The 22811-nt window shown below is 36.1% G+C and overlaps 2 protein-coding genes across 3 annotated transcripts; both read right to left on the bottom strand.

Moving 5' to 3' along the window:
* Positions 1 to 7087: 7087 nt before the first annotated feature.
* On the bottom strand, positions 7088 to 8947 carry LOC118933324 (chromobox protein homolog 3-like). The gene has a single exon (XM_057502316.1). The coding sequence runs from the start codon at positions 8792 to 8794 to the stop codon at positions 8243 to 8245; it is 552 nt and encodes a 183-aa protein (XP_057358299.1). The 5' UTR covers positions 8795 to 8947; the 3' UTR covers positions 7088 to 8242.
* On the bottom strand, positions 8753 to 22809 carry THAP6 (THAP domain containing 6). 2 transcript variants are annotated; one of them, XM_036927480.2, is made up of 5 exons: positions 22702 to 22809; positions 21683 to 21785; positions 20326 to 20533; positions 16104 to 16229; positions 8753 to 10086 (listed from the first exon to the last, which is right to left on the bottom strand). In XM_036927480.2, the coding sequence occupies exons 2-5, from the start codon at positions 21760 to 21762 to the stop codon at positions 9832 to 9834; spliced, it is 669 nt and encodes a 222-aa protein (XP_036783375.2). In that variant the 5' UTR covers positions 21763 to 21785; positions 22702 to 22809; the 3' UTR covers positions 8753 to 9831. The 2 variants fall into 2 exon arrangements, with proteins under 2 accessions (XP_036783375.2, XP_057358298.1); XM_057502315.1 differs by having other exon boundaries at positions 9983 to 10789.
* Positions 22810 to 22811: the final 2 nt, after the last annotated feature.

Here is a 22811-nt window from a genome sequence, read left to right as displayed (position 1 = left end):
AACTATAGATGTAGACACAGAATAGAAAAATGTCAGTTCCAGTGGTTGGGTAAAGCATTAACAGAGATTAGGACCAATCATTTCATCATCCCACGCATTCTTCCTGAGAACTGAGACCTGGTGACTAGACAGCTTCTTATGCAGGTGAAACCCACTAATATTTAATGTCTTGTCTATGTATGTGGTAAGGTGACTTTACCCTGTGTGCTCTGCTGCCCTGTGTGTGCCAGGCAGTAGCACCACACAGACCCAGATTGTGGAAATGAGTAACTTAACTATGGGCTTTCCTCACCTTCAGACACAGTGAGTCACATTTTATCCTTCAGCCTCTAAGGCACCCAACTGGGGTTTCTGGATGAAATGAGTGAAGACTAGCCTTCAGGTCCCGGGAATGTTCAACAGCAATTCAGCATTTAGTAAATCCAAATCTCTGGGCCTGGCATTGTAGCTCAGGGTTGACAACTTGTCTCTTTGATAATGATGAGAATGTATATCATAATACCAGTGGTGAGAAACTGGGCAAGTTACTTTTCTGTTGCATTTCCTCATCTATAAAATCTGAATAATAGTACCTACCTCGTAGGGTTCTTGTGAAGTTAAATGAGTTAATAACATTTAAGCACTTTGAATAGAGATTTGCACCTTGTAAATATTAGCTATTACTATTATTGAGTAATAATAATTTTCTGCCTCAGATATTTCCTTTAGAACCTGGATATCTGAAACAAAGAAAAGGCAGAAATATGAGGATTAACGAAAACTGTGAAAAGCTCTATGAGAGTGTGCAACATGTGTCGGGTATCAGTACTTTGAAGTTATGTTTTTTAGTTGTCTGAGGTGCTAAATTACCTGAAAAGCTGGATTGGAACGTTTTCAAGAGGAGATAAAGGCACTTACTTTTAGGCTTCTGCTACGTGACCATAGGCAAGCTAAGTAAAATCTTGTAATCATACCTGCCCAGGCAGTGGTTTTTATAAATCTCAATAGTTAAGTTGGCAGGGGTTTGAGACAGTTCTTTGAAATATCCAGGTGTCACAAAAAATGGTAGTAATTCAAGACTCAGATCCAACTTTAGCCATTGTCTTAAGGAGATGATGAGGTTAATGATAACAAGCAACTCTGAGTTTTTCACAGATGAGATGATTTTGATTTAAATTTCTAGAATGCTGTTGTTATAATTTTCTTTCCTTCCCTTTTTTTCTTCCTCTTTCCTCTCTCTCAAGTAACCACTTTTAACAATTTGGCATATATCTTTTGAGTCCTTTTTGTGTATATTTACACACACACACACACATACACACACAGTTTTGTTGGTGGAGTTAAAAAAAATTTTATTCAGGTGGGTTACTTAAATTACTTGAGTTTCCTTCTAAATTATTTTTTGCACTTAAAACATGTCTTTATTTTCCATGCCAATATAGAGATTGATCTCTTTTGAATTGTTGCTTATTGTTGCATTATATGGGTGCACCGTTTTACTTATCCATTCACCACTCAATGGAATTGGGGTTACTTTACATTTTCTTCTCTTACAATGCTCCCAAAGCCCTCTCTGGGCACATGCGGTCTTTTTGTCATAAGGTACATTTAAAAATAACTTGCTGAAACCGTTTTTACACTTCGATTTCATTCTGAAATTTACCAGTCCCTATTGGGCCTTGGTGAGTTTGATCCTTTGGATAACATTTTATTGCTGGTTAAAACCATTACCCATCATCTAAAAAATAAATATGGCCAGATAATGGTGATGGCCCCAGAAACATGAAATGTGCATCTCAGTAAGATGTTCCCTACCCTTAAGACCCATTACAAGCACCAGAGTGAGAATGGTAACCAAAACATTTTTAAAAAATACCTAGGATTTCAGAGGTAACTTCCTTCAGCTGTGTAGCCTGGCAACATTTTGTACCATTGTAAAACTACCTCTTTCATAAGCACCAGTACCCTTTATTTTTATTTAAATTGTATGTTAAGTAGACTTTGCTAGCAAGTCTGTAGCTGAATTAATCTCCACAAAGTGCTCATCCTCAGGACTTGTGGTTAGCCTCTGTGCAGCCTGTACACTTCACATTGTTTAGTAAAACACTTCCATTTTAAAAAGCATGAGGCCCATATCTGCTGAGTCAGATGTGATGTTATCTTCCACTGCACAAGCTCTACCACAGGATGTGGGGAGCTTATTATCTGACACAAATCTGTCGGAACTCCTCCACTGTCACGTGACCATGCACCATGGAGCTAGAGTGGTTCAAAGACTGTTTATCTAGTAAGTGGCTTCATCCTCTGGGACAGTGCCACTCAATGTAGCTAGCCTGTGAACCCCTTTTCCTGGTCCAGAATGGGAGAAAGTACTTGCTCCAGAATGTAAAATCAACACAATTTATTTCATTCAGAGAGAGTCTTGCTATGAAAAAATATTGACTGAACTAAGCAGTGGGCAGCATGATATAACTGATTTACATTCTGTTGCAGCTCCACTCCTGACCTTGCATGCTGACTTGTGAGCTACGTTTTGAGTACCACTAAGGTGCTTTATGAAATTTAATGAATAAATGAATGAATGAATGAGACATACCTAAGATGGATTAAATGGCTTTTCAGGGTGAGGTGGGAGGATGGAGAGCAGTATGGTGATTAAAGAAAACTCTTTCTGTGGGACAGCGTTCCTTGCCTGCTTTTCAGTTGCCACAGAGAGGGGAGGTTCTTTAAGGCCCAAATAGCCTACCTGGTCACTGTTTCCTGTACTATTATCAAGCAGTCCCTGTCAAATGCAGTTTCCCTCCTGCTTTTCTTTTGCTCTTATTCCTGTTATCTCCTTTTTCCATCATTCTAGCATGGGATTTAAAGAAAGTAAAACAATATATGGATGGTCATTGTATAGTTTTGGTTTCACATAGCATTGTATGTAACTCACCGTAACTGGGTGAGAAAGGTATTACTGTCTACATTGTAAATGCTCAGAGACTCAGCAACTTTTCAGGTCCCACATGTAATAAAGTGACAGGAGCCAAACCCTGATGTTTGGTTCTTTCCCAAGTGGTTTGGTCTCCTACTATCACATCTAAGGAAGTGCTAAGAGAATCAACATCCTTTGTCCATAGTGACATATTAATATTCCATTTTAGAACTGTTTTTACAAACTTCATAGTCTCAGAGTGACAGTCCTGCCACACTGCCTACTCCTCCGTATGTGCATTATAAACTTGTGTGTTCCTATAGGTTATGAATGTCTTCCCATTATCATTGTTCTATCCCTCACAATACTGTACGAGGCTCTGAAAGCAACATATATGATGGTTGTTGGATACAATGTTAGTCTATACACTTCATTATGTGCCTACGATAAATATTAGATGAATGAGACTGCAGGAGACTCATACACCTATGCTTTTAATATGTTGTGGAATGAAATCTACTGAGCATGTGTGTCATTCAATAAAACAGTAGAGTGAGGAAAAAGGCATCAGACAGTCCATCCTCCTGAGATACATTCTTCAGCATCCCTGGATTATGGCTTTTGGAACTTCTAAGTAGTCTGCAACCTCCTTGAAGACAAGAACTGAGTCTGTTGTTTCTCTGATGCCTCGAACATTCCCTGGCCTATTGTTCCTGCCACTTGAAAAATATGTGTGAAATTACTGAATGTGCTAAGTTCTCAGCATTTTTTCAGACTGTTGTTACTACTGCTGCTCACTGTTGAACCCTGCATGGTTCTTAGATTGCAACCAGTATCGGTCTTCTGCTCCTGGGTTTCCTGGTCCTGATCCAACATTTTTTTCTTCCTTTTCCATCTCTGCAGCTCCTGCTTTGCATCATGCACAATTTGATGATTAGAAGCATAGCTGGGAGGAAGGTGAGAGTTGTGGGAATGGTGGGCAGTTGTTGTTCTGAGCATATCTCCATAAGGGAGATGTGACAGTTAGAACTAAGGTGAAATGACGTATGAGGAAGAGACACAAAAAGCAAGGCCATGAACCTATAGAGAAGGTATTCAATGGGTAGCACTGATGGCTCAGGCCCCATCCAGGCTGGCCTGCAGGTGTGTATCACATCCTCCTGATTAATCCAATGGATAAATTATACCTTGGAGCCAATTATACCTCTGATATTCCTAAGGACAGAGTGGTTCTCCTTTGGGCAGAGTCAGGCCCTCTGTAAGCATCAAATTGTAACATGTAAGAAATGTTGTCTTGTCTGCCAGGGAAGTTCATTAAAGATTCAGTATCCACTCTTTTACTGGAGGCTGGTCATGTAGGTTCCCTTTGCCAGACACATTCCCAAGTCCAGACTCACTGAAGGAAAGCAGAGGTTCAGCGTAAGCCACACTGATTGTATGGTTTAGGCACACTGGGCCTCTATTATCACTTAGGGAATGTGGGAACCCTCCTGAAATCCAAGTTCCCAGATGTCAGCCAAAAGGTGTCTTGCAAGCAGTCCTTGGTAAGAATAGCAATCTGAGGTCTACTGTGTTAACTCCTTTTTTTCACACCACTCCGGCTTCAGATTTTTCTGTGGAGTTGGCTAAGGTGCCAGACCTACATACAGGATGCAGGGGCAGTGGTCCCATCATTCTCTCTACTTAATCCACCACTCTGGCCCCTGCAAAATTTAGACAGCTCCTGCAGGATGACAGTGGACGAGGGCAAATTCAACCAGAGTAGCCCTGTCTTCAGCTGCTGTGCCACATGTGATATCTTTGCCACAGCAGGTTAATGTGGCTATGGGGATACAGTATCAATCTACTGATCTAGTGGGTGTATGCTTTTCTATCCCTGTAAGCAAACAGGATCAGAAACAGTTCAGATTCACATGGAATGAACAATAAGCTATGTTAACTCCCTTGTATTTGTTATAATTGAAAGAAACCTTGACCAGGTAGACATTCTACAGAAAAGAACTAAGCTTACTATATTGATGGAATCTATCAATCCAATGGGATGAACACAATGTGACTGGTAAAACTGAGGCCTTAATAAAGTGTTCTAGAGGGTGAAGATAAAACCTGTGAAATTCAGGGGCCAACTTGTCAGTAAAACTCTGGAGGAGGAGTGTCCAGTGATCAGGAGCATGGTAGGAGATTCCTTCTGAAGTAAAAGACAAATTATTACAACTTGTATCTCCCACTCTGAAGAAGGAAACATAGTGCCTACAGGCCTCTCTGGCTTCTAAAGGCAGCATATTTCACATCTAAGAATACTGCTCTCGGCTGTAGATCTGGGTGATATGAAAGGCTGCCAGTTTTGAGTGAGGCTCAGTGCAGGAAGGGAAGGTCTATATGGTGGTGAAAGCAAGCCTGCCACTTGAGTCATTTAACCTAGTAGGTCCATGATACTAGCATTATTGGTTGAGGGAAAAAATATGAAAGAACTTAAAACCACTGTATACATACTCTTCATTTTTTTTTCTCATTTTATTGAACAACTGTATACAAACCACACAGAGCACATTACTGGAGAAAATATGTATTTCTCGAACATATAATGGATTCTTCCATTCTCAGTTATTTCTGTAATAATTTTACCTTTTTATTAACACTAAAAATATACTTTAATACATTTCAAATTTTCTCAAATTAAAGACTATGGTGTAATTGTGGTTGGTTAGATTTAGCAACTAAATTCTACTTCCAGAGATTTAAACTTGATATGGAGAAAAGTGCCATATCAAGAAAAGTCCTTCGTACCTGATTTGGTGCTGAGATTGCACTGGTGGATTGGTTTGTTCCAGGATCCAGAGACCACTACAAGTTTTAAAAGCAAAATGAGACTCTTGGGTTGGCCTTGGCTGCTTGAAGAACTTTGGATGGGGGAAGATTGGTTTTGCTTTGCACAGAACAGTTTTTCCCCAGGCTAGACTGGAATCTCTGGAACTGAGGACTGAGGTATTTACTGTATTCAGGCATTTGTTTGGGGTGGCAGGTGGGGAGGATCCTATTTCTTATATCAGATTTCTACTGATAATCACTTCTCCATAAGAATTAAGAGGAAATGGGTAGTTCCAGGTCCTTGACGATACCAATATTTTTGCCCCCAGTTACCAATTTCTCAGTTGTACTACTAATAATGAAAAAGAACAGAAGGACTGAGCTCACTGTGAACACAAGCCATAAGCATGACTGTGGCAGCTGTAATAGTGGTAGAAACTGGGACTTGACTCTAGGAATGGTCTCCGGGACTTGCTTTTTCGAAGCAGCCAGTAGGGAGCTAATATTTGGATATACTGTGTTTGGATTTATCCTCTTACTTTTCTCCATTGTCTGCTGACTTTAATTTTTATACTCAAAAATAGGGTGAGGGAAAAAGTCTCCATCTCTATCACAGTAGCTTCATAAAACCTAGTATCATATCCAAACTTCCCATTAGAATGTCCATTATGAATTCAAAATTAAATAACTAAAATAAATAATTGGTAGCTAATGACAGTTTTTGTAAGGTGGTAGAAAGATATGACCTCAGTGATTTTTTTCTTAGCATAATGCTTCTCTCTCAAGTGTGGGTAAAATCCCATTTAGAGGGAAGGTCTGGAATCCTACATAAAAATATAGCATGCATTAACATAGAAAATTCTTAAATGCAAAGAAAATTTAAGTGATCATATCTTTGCTGATATTAATATAACACAAAATTTCAATGACCATTTTAGCACAAAATGCATTTTCAGTTAACACACTGAAACTGATACTCAAATTCTAACTACTATAACATAGGCATCTGAATGAGGTTCACATATATATGTACATGTACTTCAAAGTAGAATTTGGCTTTGGGCTAGTAATTTTTATTCTAACCCACAGTATTTATGACACTTAATTTCAGTTGTTTTTTAATTTTATTTTATTTTATGTATTTTTTTTCACTTGTTTTTTAATAAGAAATTAGGAGAAAAGCTAAATTTCTGACACTTGGATCAATCAGAAAATAGCAATGAGTTACCTTTTATATATTCAATAAGAAGCTGTTCGAAAGCTGCTATTTTACTTGCCTATTTCTCCAAATAAAAGCCCTTGGACACTAATCTACATTCCTAATTAAGGAAAATATTCTAACTCTTTCTCCAATTTCTATCTCAACGGGAAGAGCCACAATCATTTTTTTTAAAGGCATATAAAATTATTTATTGACCACTGTTTACCAGTTATTTACAATAAAGTAAACAATATACAGTTGGGTAACATTCTGATCACGACAAAGTCACTGTTTTCCCTGGCTTCTGCTGAACCAGTAACCCGAATACTGAGACTGACCTACATATAAGAAATGAATTGGGGTAAAGAAAAACATGCAGGTCAAGAGTTTAGATTACAAAAGCTTGTTTACTCATTTATTCTGGCAGGTCCTAAATTGCCAACATCTCTTAACTGATTAGATTTCCACGAATGGAGTCTCAGACATTCCATGAGTCATGATCGATATAGCCTAGGGATTTCAACTTCTTGTAAGGGAATGGGGTTCACTATAAAGAACCTTTAAATGTCCACTTAACTGTCTTGCTTGTCTAATTAAAACACACAAGGACTTGTCTAGTTTTTTTCATTTGGATGGGGAGGTTGTTGGTAGCGATTAACATTTTCCTATATAGGACTCTCTAAATAAATTTGGGATTTGCATGTCTGTAAATATGGATTCTCATATGGTTGCTTTTAAATTGTCCACTTAATTATAACATTATTTAATCTGAAAGGCTATGGCTTCAGGAAATCTTTCAACTTAACCTGAAGTGATTTATTTTTAGGTTACTCAAAATCATAGCATCCCATAAACATGGGCTTATCCATGGTTGTGAAATGTTTTTTGTTTTGGTGAATGTTTTTTAAAAAGAAAATTAAAACCATTTACAAGTGTATTTTGTGTATACACACAAAAAAAACCCAATAAAAAAAAACTCAAAAAGGTCCTTAGGCATGAATGAAACACAAGTTCTCATTACCTACAGCATTTAGAAAAACTGTTATCTAATGCAGAGAAAATAATATACCATGATATCAAAATGTTCTTTTCTGATAAAGGAAGCCACTACAGAAATCTTTTATTTGTTCAAAGTAAACAGTGCTATACAAAAAAAACCCAACATATCTCCCCTGCCCCACAAAACTCAACAACTCCCCCAATACCACTTTAAAACGAACATATCAAACTTGATTTTCAAGAGAATGTAGTTATTTCTCCACACTAGTAAGTCAAAAAAACAAGACCTGGGTTTTATATATATGTATAAATATATATAAAAAGCAATGCAAACACAATTACTGGGCTTCATCTTCTGGACACGAATGCCAAGTTAGTCTCTCTTCATAAAAAGCAATTACAATTTGAGGACACTTTATATTTGCCTCCTTTGCGAGCACCAAGTCTGCCTCATCTGAATCTTTCCATTTCATAAGAAACATTAATTCTCCACTGCTGTCTGTGGCACCAATTATTCGTTCAGGATCAAGACCTCTGGCAAAGCCTCTTGGTTTATCAGCAGCATCTCTTTTCTTCTTTGATTTGCTATCATCAGATTCACTGTCAGATAAAGATTTTCTTTTTGTACCATCTTTTTCTTTACCAGCTTTTTGAGAATTAAGAAATGCTTCAATTAACTCTGGACAATCTAAATTTTCTTCAGGTTCCCAAGTATTGTCAGCATCTGTAAATCCCTTCCACTTCAGGAAATACTCCACCTTCCCATTCACTACACGTTGGTCTAGTACTTTTTCCACCACAAATTCTTCAGGCTCTGCCTCTTCAACTTTTTTACTCTTCTCATTCTGTTTTTTCCCCATTTTTTGCAATGTAGTTTTATTGGAGGCCATTTTTTATTGCAGACTTGAAGAGCTATTATTCACCGCCTCCGAGCTGCTCCGGGTCCCTGCTCTGCGGCGTCTCCTCCACAATCATTTTTTTAATGGTTTCTTCTATACTTTATATTTTTTAAAATATTAGCAAGATTACTTTGTAAAATATAAAGTGGCATTAAAAATATTCAGCTGGTACTGGCATTCAGATTTTGAAGATACATCTTTATTGATGAACTAGCAGCCATTAAACAAAATGTTCAGAAGAACTGTAAGCAACTAGTCATTTAAAAACCAGATTTATGACTTTTTTTGCTTGTTTAAAGCTATGCTGGCTTCCATCAAAGTGCTCCTAGTGCGGAGGAATGATGTACTGAGGAGGAGTGATGCACTGAAAAGCTGAGGCCTCATCAGGGAGCATTTTAACTCGGCTCTGAACCATTTTAAAAGCCAAAAGATCTGCACCATATACTATTCGCAGGCTCAGTACCATGGGATGCCTCATAAAAAGATCTTTTGGTATTATTGTTATCAAAAGTACCCTGGATTGGATCTAAGATAAACATGAGTTATAAACAAATACTGCTTTATAGTAAAATCCAGGTATAAAGTATAAGTCAACATACTTACCAAAGCATACATAATAAGTAAAGCCAAAAATGTTAAAAAATTTGTGAAGCCAAAAATCTGATGCTGCTAAGATTAAGTGTCTAGTTCCTTATACCACCACTAAATGTGGCTAATTTGATACCATTTCCTTAGTCCTGCAGAATTTTTTAAATCATTTGACATCTTACAGTAGTGACCTGGCACTAGTTTTGGTCTATAAAAAACACAGTTGTCATGAGCCACACAAAAACATGATAACTAGCACAAATTCCTGCACATCTGCACATCTTCAAAGAACTCTTCAAAGAACTATAATGCAGAAGTGGTGCTGCAGAGGATCCAAAGCAGCACTTGAAATAATGGATACTATTTAATGATATGGTAAATAAGAATTATTTGCTAAAAAGCCATACCAATGTTAATTTTAGGTAAAACATGAAATTGTCTCATGAAATACAGTCCCGTTCTATGCTCTCCTGACAATACTCCCAACAGAAAGCTTCCAGTCTATTTGCTGTTGCTTGGCTGATGAGACATTCATCCTTTAGTTCCCTGATTGTCTTCCTCAGTGATTTTTGGAAACTTTTTTCTCGGTCTAAAACATTCTGCAGACTTTTCTTGGTATCCTCTAGCTCGCTGATCACATGATCTAATTTATGCTTAAGTTTCTTTGGACTGTCCATTACACTGTAGCTATGTTCCTAAAAATATAAACACCAAGTTATTACACCAGACAAATAGTTAGATAAAAGTTTATAATTAGGCCGCAGCTGTTTCTCCATTTATGATGCTTAGAGAAGGTCTTTCAGTTGGTGATACCTGGAGGTTTAAAGAAGATGGGAAGAGGATGGGGTGGAAGCCCTATTTTGAGTGCCTATGGCCTCCTTCCTTTGTCTAAGGCTAGGCACACATAAGGAACGCAGAACCCTTTCACACTTCTTATGAGGGGTAGGTAACTGCTATGAACACTGGGATACTTGTAATGACTATCCAGGTTTCATTCCCTCTGTGTGGGGTTGCTAAATATAAGTTTTAACTATCAAACACACTTAAGTTGTTAAACCTTTAGCTGAGTTACTTTATACTGATGAATAGTTCACTTTAAAACAGATGTTAAGAAAGGGGAACTGGAGTCAGGTCCTCAGGCTGGGTGTTATGGATTTTGAGAGGACTCAGATCTTGGGTTTTTAGAGAGGTAACTTAAGCTCTCTCAATATTTATTACGGTTATGCTTAAGTTTTCTGGGTATACCTTTTTTCATTCAAAAATAGGAAAAATAACACTGACATATCTTAGAAGGGTATTATAAAATAATTTTGAAAAGCTGTAACTTAGTACTAAAATTGGTGAGAGAACTTTTGCTTCCAGACATGATGAAGAAACAGAGACTGGATTGATTCTTATCTGAAAAAAACCAACACATGGACAAAGACATAAAAATATGTTTTGGAGATGGATAAAAGGCAAGGAAGGCAGCAATTATGGAGAGATCGGAAATGGGTGAGCCCTAGGGGAGTTTCTAGGCCTCAGTGCAAGGAGGGCAAACCCAGGCAGAGCTTGGTGTACTGAGTTGAGGGGTTAGTGCAAAGTGTCCAGGGAGACCAAGGTAGCTCAGTACACAGGACAAAGTATTAGAGAGGAGACTGCTGTACACAGAGAACTGTGGAGATCTTTAGACACTCCTCTTCTAGTATTACAGAGTAAGATCAGTGCATGCACGTAAGGAACTGCTTAAGGCTGAATCAAGAATGACCAGAAAAGCCTAGGAGTGCCCTATGCTCACAGGGCATGGCCACTATTCCCATCAGCCAGGCTAGAAAATTCCAAGATTCATGGGGCATTGAGAATATACAAAACCGTCTTGCCTCTGAACAGACTAAGCACCATTCCAGTCATGCTTAACAAAGAAAAACCTGAAAGGATCAAACTGTTTCCAAATGACTCAGTGGTACCCCAGAACAAAGCTCAAGAATACAGGATACAAAAATATCCATCAAAGTAAAATCCACAATGTGAGGCACACAAAACTTAACCAAGTATGCATATAAGTGAGAAAATATATACCATAATAAGAGATAAGCCAATCAATGGAAACAAACCCAGACTAATATAAATGTTAGAATTGGCAATGGAATTTAGAAAGTTATTAAAACTGTATTCTTTTTGTTCAAAAAATAAGAGATGTAAAAGATAAAGAATCAAATGGAATATCTAGAGATAAAAATTACAATGTGTAAGGTGAAAAATACAATGGATGGAATTAATGGCAGATTAGACATTTCAGAAGAAAAGATTAGTAAAAGTGAAAATAAAACAATTATGAACTATCCAGAATGGATTACAGAGAGAAAAGGGAATATTAAAAAAGTCAAAACATAAAAAACAAAAAGTTAACAGAGTAGCAGTGAGTGGTGGCATTATTGAGGCAGCCTAAAATACCTGTAATTAGAATCTCCAGAGGAAAGGAAAGTTGAGATAGAAAGAAATGTTTGAAGAAATCATGACCAAAATTTTTCCAAGTTTGAGGAAAACTATAAACACACAGATGAAATTCAACAAATCCCAAGCACAAGAAACATGAACAAATGAAAATTATGGACATCATAATCAAATTCAAACCCACTGGAAAATAAAAATTCTTAAAAGCAAATAAAGATTTGGAGGATAAAGATAGGTATGACAGTAATTTTTCATTAGAAAAAATACATGCGAAAATACAGTAGAAAAATACCTTTAAAGAATTAAACCCCAAAACTATCAACCTAGAATTAGATCAGTAATGAAAATTTATTTCAAAAATGAAGACTAAAAAAAGACTTTTTTCAGAAATATGAAAGCTGAAAAAATTTATCAACAGCATAGCTATAAGTACACTGTAAAAAATGTTAAAGTCCTTCAGGCACAATGATACCATGTGGAAATATAGACTTACACAAAGAAATGAGAAGTCCTGGCAAATGTGATGACATGGGTAATGTATACAATTTGTTCCTTATTATCTAAATCTCTTTAAAAGATAATTTACTATTTAAACAGAAATAATTACAGTGTAGTATGTAGTTTATAGCATATGTAAAAGTGAAATGTATGAGCAGTAGCACAAAGGTTGGAAAAAGAGAAATGTCAGCTTATCATTTTAAGATTTTCATACTACATGTTAAGGGGAATATCACTTGAATATTGCCTGTGATAAGTTGAAGACAGATGCTATAGACCCAAAAGCAACTACTAAAATAAAATAGTTATAGTTAATAAGTCAAAAATGGGATATAAAATGTAATCATAAAAACATTCAGTTAATCCAAAAGAAAGCAGAAAAAGAAGAAAATAGGAACAAAGGAAAAATGGAACAAGTAGGAAACAAGATGACAGATTTAAACAAAACCATATCAATAATCATATTCAGTATAAATGGTCTAAATAACCCAATAACCCAGAAATTCTCATATTAGATTAAAAACAAATCATGACCCAAAAGTATATGCTGACTACAAAGAATGCACTTCAAAGATAAAAAGACTCAAATAGGTTCGAAGTAAGAGGGAGATACAGAGTTTCCTCAATCTATGATGGGGTTACTACCTGATTAAATCCATCACAAGTTGAAAATACCATAAGTGAAAAATGCATTTAATACATTTGACCTACCGAACATCATAGTTTATCCTACTCTACCTTAAACATGCTAGTCTACCTTAAATTTACATAGCCTTCAGATGGGCAAAATCATTAAAAAAAAATCTTGATTTATAACAAAGTACTGAATATCTCATGTGATTTACTGAGTACTGAACTGACAGTGAAAAACAGAATGGTTGTATGTGTATCGGTTGTTTACACTCATGACAGCAGGCTGGCTGTGGATTGCCACTGCCTCACAGCATCATGAAAGAGGATTGTATTGCCTATATCACTAGCCTAAAAAAAGATCAAAATCCAAAACTCAAAGTATGGCTTATACTGAATGTGTATCACTTTCACACCATCTAAAGTTGAGAAATCTTAAGCCAAACCATCAAAGGTAGGGGACAGTCTGTACATGGATATAATACTAATAAAAAAAGAGAACTAGAATGGGTATATTTCTATTAGAGGATAAAGGTCATTTCTTCATAATAAAGGGGTTAATTTATCAAGATGTAACAATTCTAAATATTTAGTATCTAGTAATGGTGCTGCAGAATGTAACAAGCAAAACTTGATGACTCCAAGGAGAATCAGACAAATCCACAATTATACCAGAAGATTAAACACCTCTCTCTTAATGAGAGAACAAGTAGACAATTTAGTAAGGATGAACAACACTATCAATTTTACCTAACTGATATTTCTGTAACATTCCAGCTAACATCAGTAGAATGCACATTCTTTGCAAATGCACACAGAAAGATAGACCATATTCCAGGCTACAACTTTCAATAAATTTAAAGACATTTCAAGCAATTTCAAGCCATACAATGTATATTCTCCAGCTACAACAGAAGTAAAGTAGAAATTTATAGAAAGACATCTGGAAAATTCCCCAATATATGGAAACTACATGGCGCACTTCTAAATAACCCATGGATCAAATAACAAATCAAAATAGAATCTGGAAGTGTTCTGAACTAAATGAAAATGAAAACAAACCACATTTCCTTTGTGGAGTGCTGCTAGAGCAATATTTGGGAGAGAGTAATAACACTAAATGTCCACATTAAAAGAGAAGAAGCCTTAAATCAATGACCTCAACTTTCATTTTAAAAAGTACTGAATAAGAAGAACGAAAATAATAAAGATAAGTGGAAATTAATGAGGTAGAAAACAAAAATGACCAAAGAAGTGAGAAAATCAATGAAAGCTATTTCTCTGAGAAGATTAATAAAACTCATAAATCTCCAGGCAGACTGATCAGCAATAAATGAGAACAGCAACAATTTACCAATATCAGAAATGGGAGAGCTGATGTCACTACAGAGTCTACAGATATTAAAGGGATAATAAGGAAATGTTATGAATAATTTTAAATTAATAGCCCTGCCAACTGAGATGAAATGGATAAATAATCCTTTGGAAGATACAACTACCAAAAAAACTTCCCTACAAAGAAAACTGCAGGCCCAGACAGCTTTACTGGGGAATTCTGCCAAATATTTGTAGAAGAAATGATACCGATTTTATGTAAACTCTTCCAGAAAATCATAAAAGGAGACAATGTTTTCCAACTCATTCACTGAGGTCAGCATTACTCTGATCCTGAAACCAGACAAAGACATTATAAGGAAAGAAAACTATAGGCCGTAATCCCTCTTGAACATACAAGGAAAAATTCTAAGTAAAATTTTAACAAATTGAATCCAACAAAATATAAAAGGGATAAATACATCATGAAAAGTAGGGTTTTTTCCAAGGCTAGTTTAACATTCAAAAATCAATTGATGTAACTAATCATGTTAACAAACTAAAGAAGAAAAACCTTATCATTTCAGTAGATACAGAAAAAGCATTTGACAAAACTAACATTCACTTCTGATTAAAGACTCTCAGCAAACTGGGAATAGAAAGGCACTTTCCCAACCTGATAAAAAGCATTTACAAAAAACCTACAGTAAACATCATATTTAATGGTGAAAGACTAAATTCCTTCCTCCAAAAAATCAGGAGTAAAGCATGTAGATCAGCATTCAGTAGTTATCTTCAGTATAGCCCTGGAGGTTCAAGACAGTGCAATTAAGCAAGAAAAAGAAATAAAAGGAATCCATATTTGAAAGGAAGAATCAAAATTGTCTTTAATGACAGACATGAAATCTAACAGCCTCTACAAAAAAGCTTTTATAACTAATATGAGAGTTTAGCCAGTTTGGCAGATACAAGTTGGTATACAAAAATCAACTGAATTTCCATACACTAGTAGTAAACAAAACAATACCAGTTATAATAGATGTCCAAACATTAAAATGCATAGGGATAAATTTGACAAATGAAACGAAAGACCCATACACTGAAAACTAAAAAAATATTGCTGAGAGAAGTTAAGAAACCTAAATAAACAGAGAGATATAATGAATTCATGGGTTGAAAGACTGAACAAAGTTTTATAAGATGTCAATTCTTTCCAAAGGATCTGTAGATTCAACACAATCCAAATCAAAATTTCAGCACACATTTTTATAGAAATTATTACAAAGTGACTCTAAATTCATATAAAAATGGAAAAGATCTAGAATATCCCAAACAACTTGGGAAAAAAATAAAGCAGGAAGACTAACATTGCCTGGTTTTAATAATTGTTATAAAGCTATAGTAGTCAAGATAGTAAAACAGACCTGGATTCTAGGCCTGGCTCTAACATGATAAGCAATGAGATGAATAAATAAGTGCAAACTTGCATATTCTGTATGTGTATGACTATTTTTGAAGAAAAGCTATAGATATAACTACTTTATTGGATATTTGCATATAGAAATATATTACCTAAAGGGAGGAATTAAGCATTGCATTTTCTGGGTAGAAATATCCTGTGAAAGTATTCTTTGAACTAAATATGTAATGAAAGGATTAACTACCACTATATTATTATTGTATATACATATAAATTATAATGGCCCTGGGAAGCATTATTATTTTTGGACATTATATATTAAAAAAAGCCTTAGATACCTAAGCGCCCAGTTTAATTCTAATGGAGAAGACATCTTAAAAATCAACATTAGCTCAGTAAATTAGTAACTTTACTTACAAAAATGAATTGGGATTGGAATTCTTCAATACATGAGGAAGCACGAACATACTGGTGATTGTGGTTTGTGACTGGCAGGGTCTCGAGGGTGAAGTTTTTCCTACAGTGAAGCTCTTCTGTTTTCTCCTATTAAGAATAGTTAATAAGAATTATTTTTCTTTTCTTTCTTAAATTTTTATTCCTTTTTGTCTGTGTGCATAGCTTTCTTAACATAACTGTATTTATACAGTATTTCTTTTCATGGAAATTTACTGGCTTTTAAAAATCAGTACATTTTAAATTCTACTAAGATTAGTTTAAAGGAACTCCCCAAACATAACTCTGAAGTTCATCTGGAAACACATATTTTCCTAAAAAAAAGGAAGAGTGATAATGAGGGGGAGGATATGCCCTACCAACTATTAAAAATACATCACACAGTAACAATAGTTAAAATAATGGGCTACTTTCTTAAGACCAGATATAAAAATCTAGAAATAGATGAAACAGATAAAAGGCCTTAGGATAAAAAATGGCATTCTAATTAAGTGGAGAAAGGCTATAAATCATGTAAAAACAACTAATTAAGAAAAAGTACTATTCTTTTTACATAATAAGTCATAATGAATGAAATTCTATGCACTGAAAATTTATGTAAAAATGAAAACCATGGGGAACTAAGGGAAAAAAAGGGAATATTTATATAACCGTAAACTGGGGAAGGGTAAAGTCAGACAATTCAAAAGAAAATATAGAATTGACTACTTAAAAAAAAAAGTCTGAATTTCATTATAACATTTTGAATGTTAAACCAACCCCATAATTAGAACTAAAGACAAACAACAAAAATTGCGACAAAAATGGCAATTAAATGTTTAAATTGATTCATATCTTCAATATTTTGTTTTTATAAAATAGCTTAGAAAAAGATGAAAATACAAAAAGACCTGAATAAGTAACTTATGAAAGAAGGAATACAAATGTCTAAGGAAACACATGAAAAATGTAGAAACTCACTAATATTCAAAGATAAATTAAAACAGTAAGAAGCCGTTTTTACCTGTCAGTGTTAACAAAGGTTAAAACACAACTGAGCATTAGGGTGGACACTTTTATGCAGAGCTAGTAGGGGAGTAGACTGGTACAAGCTTTCTGGTGGGCCTTTGGGAGATCTGTATCAAAAGCAAAGCTGGAATTCTACAATGCAAAGAAAATAAATGGACTACTATTACACACTACAATGTGGACGAATCACACAAAATGATGAGCCTAAGTATCTAGAGTGCATACTGTATGACTCTACATAACTGATGGTGAGATAGGTCAGGATAGTAATCCTCTTGCGGTGTAGTGACTGGGAAAGAACGAGGGAGGCTTTTGGGCACTAGTAACGTTCTGTATCTTAATCTGAGAGGGGTTACATGAGTGTACAATTGATCCTTTGAATAAAGAGGGGGTTGGGGCACTGATTCTGCATAGTTGAAAATCTGTATATAACTTCTGACTCCTCAAAAACTTAACGATTAATAGTCTACTGTTGACCAGAAGCCTTACAGATATGAACAGCTGATTAACACATATTTTGTGTATTGTATGTATTATACACTATGTTCTTAAAATAACTAAGCTAGAGATAAGAATGTTTTTTCAGATTGTCAACAATCTCTAAAAAATTTTCCAATATATTTACTGAAAAAAGTTGGCATATAAGTGGACCTGTGAGGTTCAAACTTGTGTCCTCCTGGACAACAGTTCTCAACTGAATTCACTCTGAGAATTCACTGTTCTGTACACTTATGATGTGTACACTTTTCCACATATATTTGTTATACTTCAGTAAAAAGTTTACTTATAAAAATTGACGTGAGGTTGCTCTTAAAAACGTGATCCATAGTTCTGTAACACTACTATGTGGAGTGCTTGTTCAAAAGTACAGGTTTCCGGATTTCAACTGAAGCTTACTGAATCAAATTTTCTTGGAGTGGGGCACAAGATTCTCCATTTTAAGCAAGCTCCCTGGATAATTCTTATGTAGATTCTAGTGTGAAAGCTTCAACGTCTCTAGGACAAAATTTCTTCAAGTAGTAAAATAAGAATAGTAACAGTATTTATTTCATATGGTTGTTGTGAGGACTAAATGAGTTAATATGTATGCAAAGTGCTTAGAATAGTGCCTGGCACATAGTAAGCCCTATATAAATGTTTTTTAAAAAAGAGCAAATTACATTTGTGGAGTATAACAACAAAGCAAAACTGAAGGAACAAAATAGCAGCAGACTCACAGACTCCAAGAAGGCACTAGCAGTTATCAAAGGGGAGGGGTGTGGGAGGGCAGGTGGAGAGGGAGGGAGAAGGGGATTGAGGGGTATGATTAGTGCACATGGTGTGTGTGGGGTCACAGAGAAGACAGTTTAGCACAGAGAAGAAAAGTAGGGACTCTGTGGCATCTTACTACACTGATGGACAGTGACTGCAATGGGGTATGAGGGGGGACTTGATAATAAAGGTGAATGTAGTAAACACATTGTTTCTCTTGTGAAACCCTTGTAAGAGTGTATTTCAATGACACTTTAATGAAAAAAAAAAAGACTGCATAAAAAAATAAAAAATAAAAAAGAGCAAATTAAAAAAGAAGGATATACCAGTGTACTAATTATATTTTTGTTAATATAAATATAGATGAATTTGTATACAACATACACATACAAAGGACTGGAAAGATACATATTAAAGTGTTAAAAGTATTATCTCTGGATTATGTGATTTTTATTTTCTTTTTGCTTATGTTATCTAATTTCCTATAATGAAAAATTTCTGTTATAAAAGAAAGTTTCTGAAAGTTAGTAACTTATGATTTATTTATTATGTCCACATTTCTTTTGGTCCTCTTAACATTACAGCTAGATTACATACATTTATGGAAAAAACCCTTTAGAGCAAATTGCACAAGATACTATACATTTAATATGGGAAAAAGTAAGGTAGTCCCTGCTTGATCACTCAGGCCCTGGAATTTGACCAAGTGTAGAAAGTGACCAGGACTGTAAGGGAGCAGGTACACTTCTGGACTACAGATCTTCCTTGACTTACAGTAGGGTTATGTCTTGACAAACCCATCATAAACTGAAAATATCCTAAGTAAAAAATGCAACTGATACATCTAACATACTGAACATCACAGCTTAGCTTAACCTACCTTGAACATGCTCAGAACACTTACATTAGCTACAGTTGGGCAAAATTATTTAACAGAAAGCCTATTTTATAAAGTATTGAATATCTCATATAATTTATTGAATACTATACTGAGAATGGCTGTATGGGTAGAGAAGGCTGTATCAGTTGTTTCTCCTCATGGTTCCTGTGGCTCCCCTACTGTTGCCCAGCATCATAAGAGTATTATAGTGCATATCACTAGCCAGGGAGAAGATCAAAATTCAAAATTCAAGGTACGGTTTTTACTGAATGATACTGTTGCTGCACCTTCGTAAAGTCAAAAAACTGTTGATCTGGGGACCGTCTGTACTTCTCTTGTTTTCGTGATTAGGAAGGGTACCTTTCAGTGCAGGTTCATTACAATTGTTGCGGCAACCCACAGGCTCTCCCTGAATTTTTTGCATTGGCAGTCCCTCTAGTTTCAGGTAACAAATACACTTTCCGGTATATGAAGTCAAGAGAGATACAGAGGGTGAGGCAGCCAACCCATAATTAATAACACTTGAGATTTTACAGAGAATTCAGCTAGAGTTTACTTACATTAACCTTTTATTTTCTTTTTCTGATCTCTTCTCTCATTCCATTCTCCTGTGTTTACCTCCTTTGCTTTTCCTCTAGTCCTACCTAGGCTTTAAATTTAAATTTAATATTTAAGTATACTTTGGTTCAGTTAGTGGATCTGCTCTTGACTTTTGCTCCATTTTGAGGGGGGCTGGCAACCCAAAACTTCAGTTTAACCCTCTATGTTCCTCCATTTTTCAGACAAGAATCTTGAGTTACGTCAACTCCTAAAGTCACTCCACTTCACCAAACCTTAGTAATGAACAAATATTTCTGAGTGGCAACTGGTAAAATACTCCTACAACATATTATAAAAGCTGAAGCAGTAGCTTGCAAATGCAAAAACTCAAAGAATGGACTTCAAATGAATAAGCAAACAGTAACAATGTTACCAAGAGTGATGAAGGTTCTTCAATAGTACCATAAAAAATGAGTAATGATGATAAGCCATATCTCATAAACAAACCTGTAAATGAGATGGGGAATCAAAGATAGAAGGTATGACTCCAGGTTTTAATTTAACATTTGGAGCACTTCTGTCAAAATCTGTCTTCATAAAGTGCCTTGAACACAACACATCTCCTTTTTTAGGCTCCCAAATGCTTGCAGTATTCACATCAAGTCTCTTCATTGCTAATACCCATTTTCTTTTGATGTTTTCATCTGTGGGGAATCTAGAAAAAAATACAGGAGGTATTGATATTTCCTTGAATTAAGGCTGTGACTAAATGGATTCTTTAACTAGTTTAATACTCTTGGGAAATGGAATATCCAAGAAACCACCATGAATCAAGATTTTGTATCACTCAGTTTTAATAGTCATATTCTTTCTACTAATCATGGTGCAGACATATGGTCATTTCAATTTTTCTCATAAAGAATAGAAGTTTCAATGGATACTTAACACCTTATCATAAGATTTACAATTGAGTTTTCATCTACAGATGAAAATATCACTTTGGCATTTTCCTATTTGAAGTGATACCCAGAATTTATCCCACATGAAGAGAGCCCCTTGTACTTTCATCCTTCTGTCAGCATCAGAAAATTGCTTAGTACAGCATTTAATACACAACAGGTCTACAAATGGTCAGCAAATGAATGCAGAGAATAGCTACAGAGTTCTGGAGATCAGAACTATTTTGAGATATCTGGAGGCCAATAACCATATCTTTTCCAATTTTCTAAGCAGGTTTAAATCCTTTCTGGAATAAGGTAGGGTACACATATCATATTTCCTCATTCCCTAGCCAAGTAGCTAGCCGATCTTTCTCTAGCACAAAGTATAGTGCCTAGCACAAAAGCAGCAAAATAGACCTTTAGCAAATGAGTAATTATTAAATATTATTATTCCTATGTCTTATACTGTCAGAGGAATGGCTAAAATACAAAATTAGGGTCATCTTTATCCGATAAGAATCCTTGGTCTAAACTTATAATTTGTATTTTTTCCTCTACAATTTAAACTTGACTTATTTCTGAATATAAGGACAGAACATATTTGGGCAAAGATCCTTTCTTCATTCAGCCTGTAAACGACATGTAAAAATACTTAATTTCTTTGTATGTTAAAATGCAAAGTAATAATATTAGCAAAAATAAATGTGGTGGTGTTTTTGTTAACCAGCCTCTGATAACTTGGTAGGTATCTTAAACTTCTAAAGTAAATTATGAAATGTAAAGTTATCACTGTCACTTTAAATTTATCTGAAAAAGTTATTTAAGACTTGGGAATTAAAGTTCGAAATCGAAGACTTGAGTAGAACCGTCTTTTGCTTTTTATAACAGCAAAAGCTCTTGGCTTAACTACAGCGGATTCTTACACGTGAAATGTCAGTCCTTTTAACTTGGAATTTGGTAAACAGCGAGAAGCACATCCAATGGCCGAGCAACATTTCACCATGATTTTAGGAACTCATAACAGAACTGCAAGAAAATTAAAACGGTAAGAGTTAGTAACTTCAAAGCTAAGGGGAACATACTTATATTTCCCAGTATGTGAGATCATGTTAGAAAGCCAAAGGCATGTATTTCCTTCCAACACCTGCAGCTTTACTCAAAAAATTTCCAGGGACTTGGCTCTTTAATAAGGCAAATCATATTTAGCTATGCATTCTGAGGCGTCTGATTCCAATTATATAGGCTTGTACATTTTCCTTCCACTGCTTCGTAGAAGCACCTCGTCTCTGTGCCACAAGGCCTTTGCACACTAACTCCTACTTCTTTCAGCTCCTGTTGCTTCCCCAGGGAAACCTTCCTTGACACCCAGATTAAATCAGATCCTCTCTAGTACTAGCTCTCACAGAATACAAACTTCTCCTTCTTGGCATTCCTCAAAGTTGTAATCGTACATTTATTTCAGTGATTCTGATTAATGTCTTTCTCCCTCACCAGTCTGTGAGTTCCATGAGGGCATGGTGGGGCGTGTGCTTTTTCTTTTTGTCCTCATGGCTGAACCGGTGACTGGCACATAGTAAATGTGAATTCATTATTCTGAAGGAATGAAAAGCAAGTAAAGGCGGAGAGACGTAGGGTAGAAGCAGGTCGAGGTGCTCGCCGGTGCCAGCGCACTCCGCAGCAGCAGCAACGAGCGCGCGCGCCCCTGCCTCTGCGAGCGGAGCGCAAGGGCCCGGCGGAGCTCCGCCCCCTTCTCGAGGCTCAGGGCCGCGCAGGGAGAAAGGGAGGGGCCGCCTTGTCAGGTGCGGACGCGGCCGGGCAGCGTCCCTTCCTCAGAGGCCACGGACGTCTCCGCACCGCTGCCGTTCTCCTCGCCCAGAACCACGCCCAGGGGCTGGGCAGGTAGCGATGGGGGAAAAAGAAGAGGCAACCTAAGAGTTATTACCGTTAGCAGCGACGGCAGCATTAACATCGACGGCAGAGATTGCGTCTCCGTCCACTTCCGCCCCGTCACCCTGGGAACCGGAAATCCGGATCACGTGATCAACCGCCATA

This window comes from Manis pentadactyla, chromosome 5 (assembly GCF_030020395.1).
Source record: "Manis pentadactyla isolate mManPen7 chromosome 5, mManPen7.hap1, whole genome shotgun sequence".
NCBI classification, from domain to species: domain Eukaryota; kingdom Metazoa; phylum Chordata; class Mammalia; order Pholidota; family Manidae; genus Manis; species Manis pentadactyla.
This window is presented reverse-complemented; position numbering and strand designations above follow the sequence as displayed.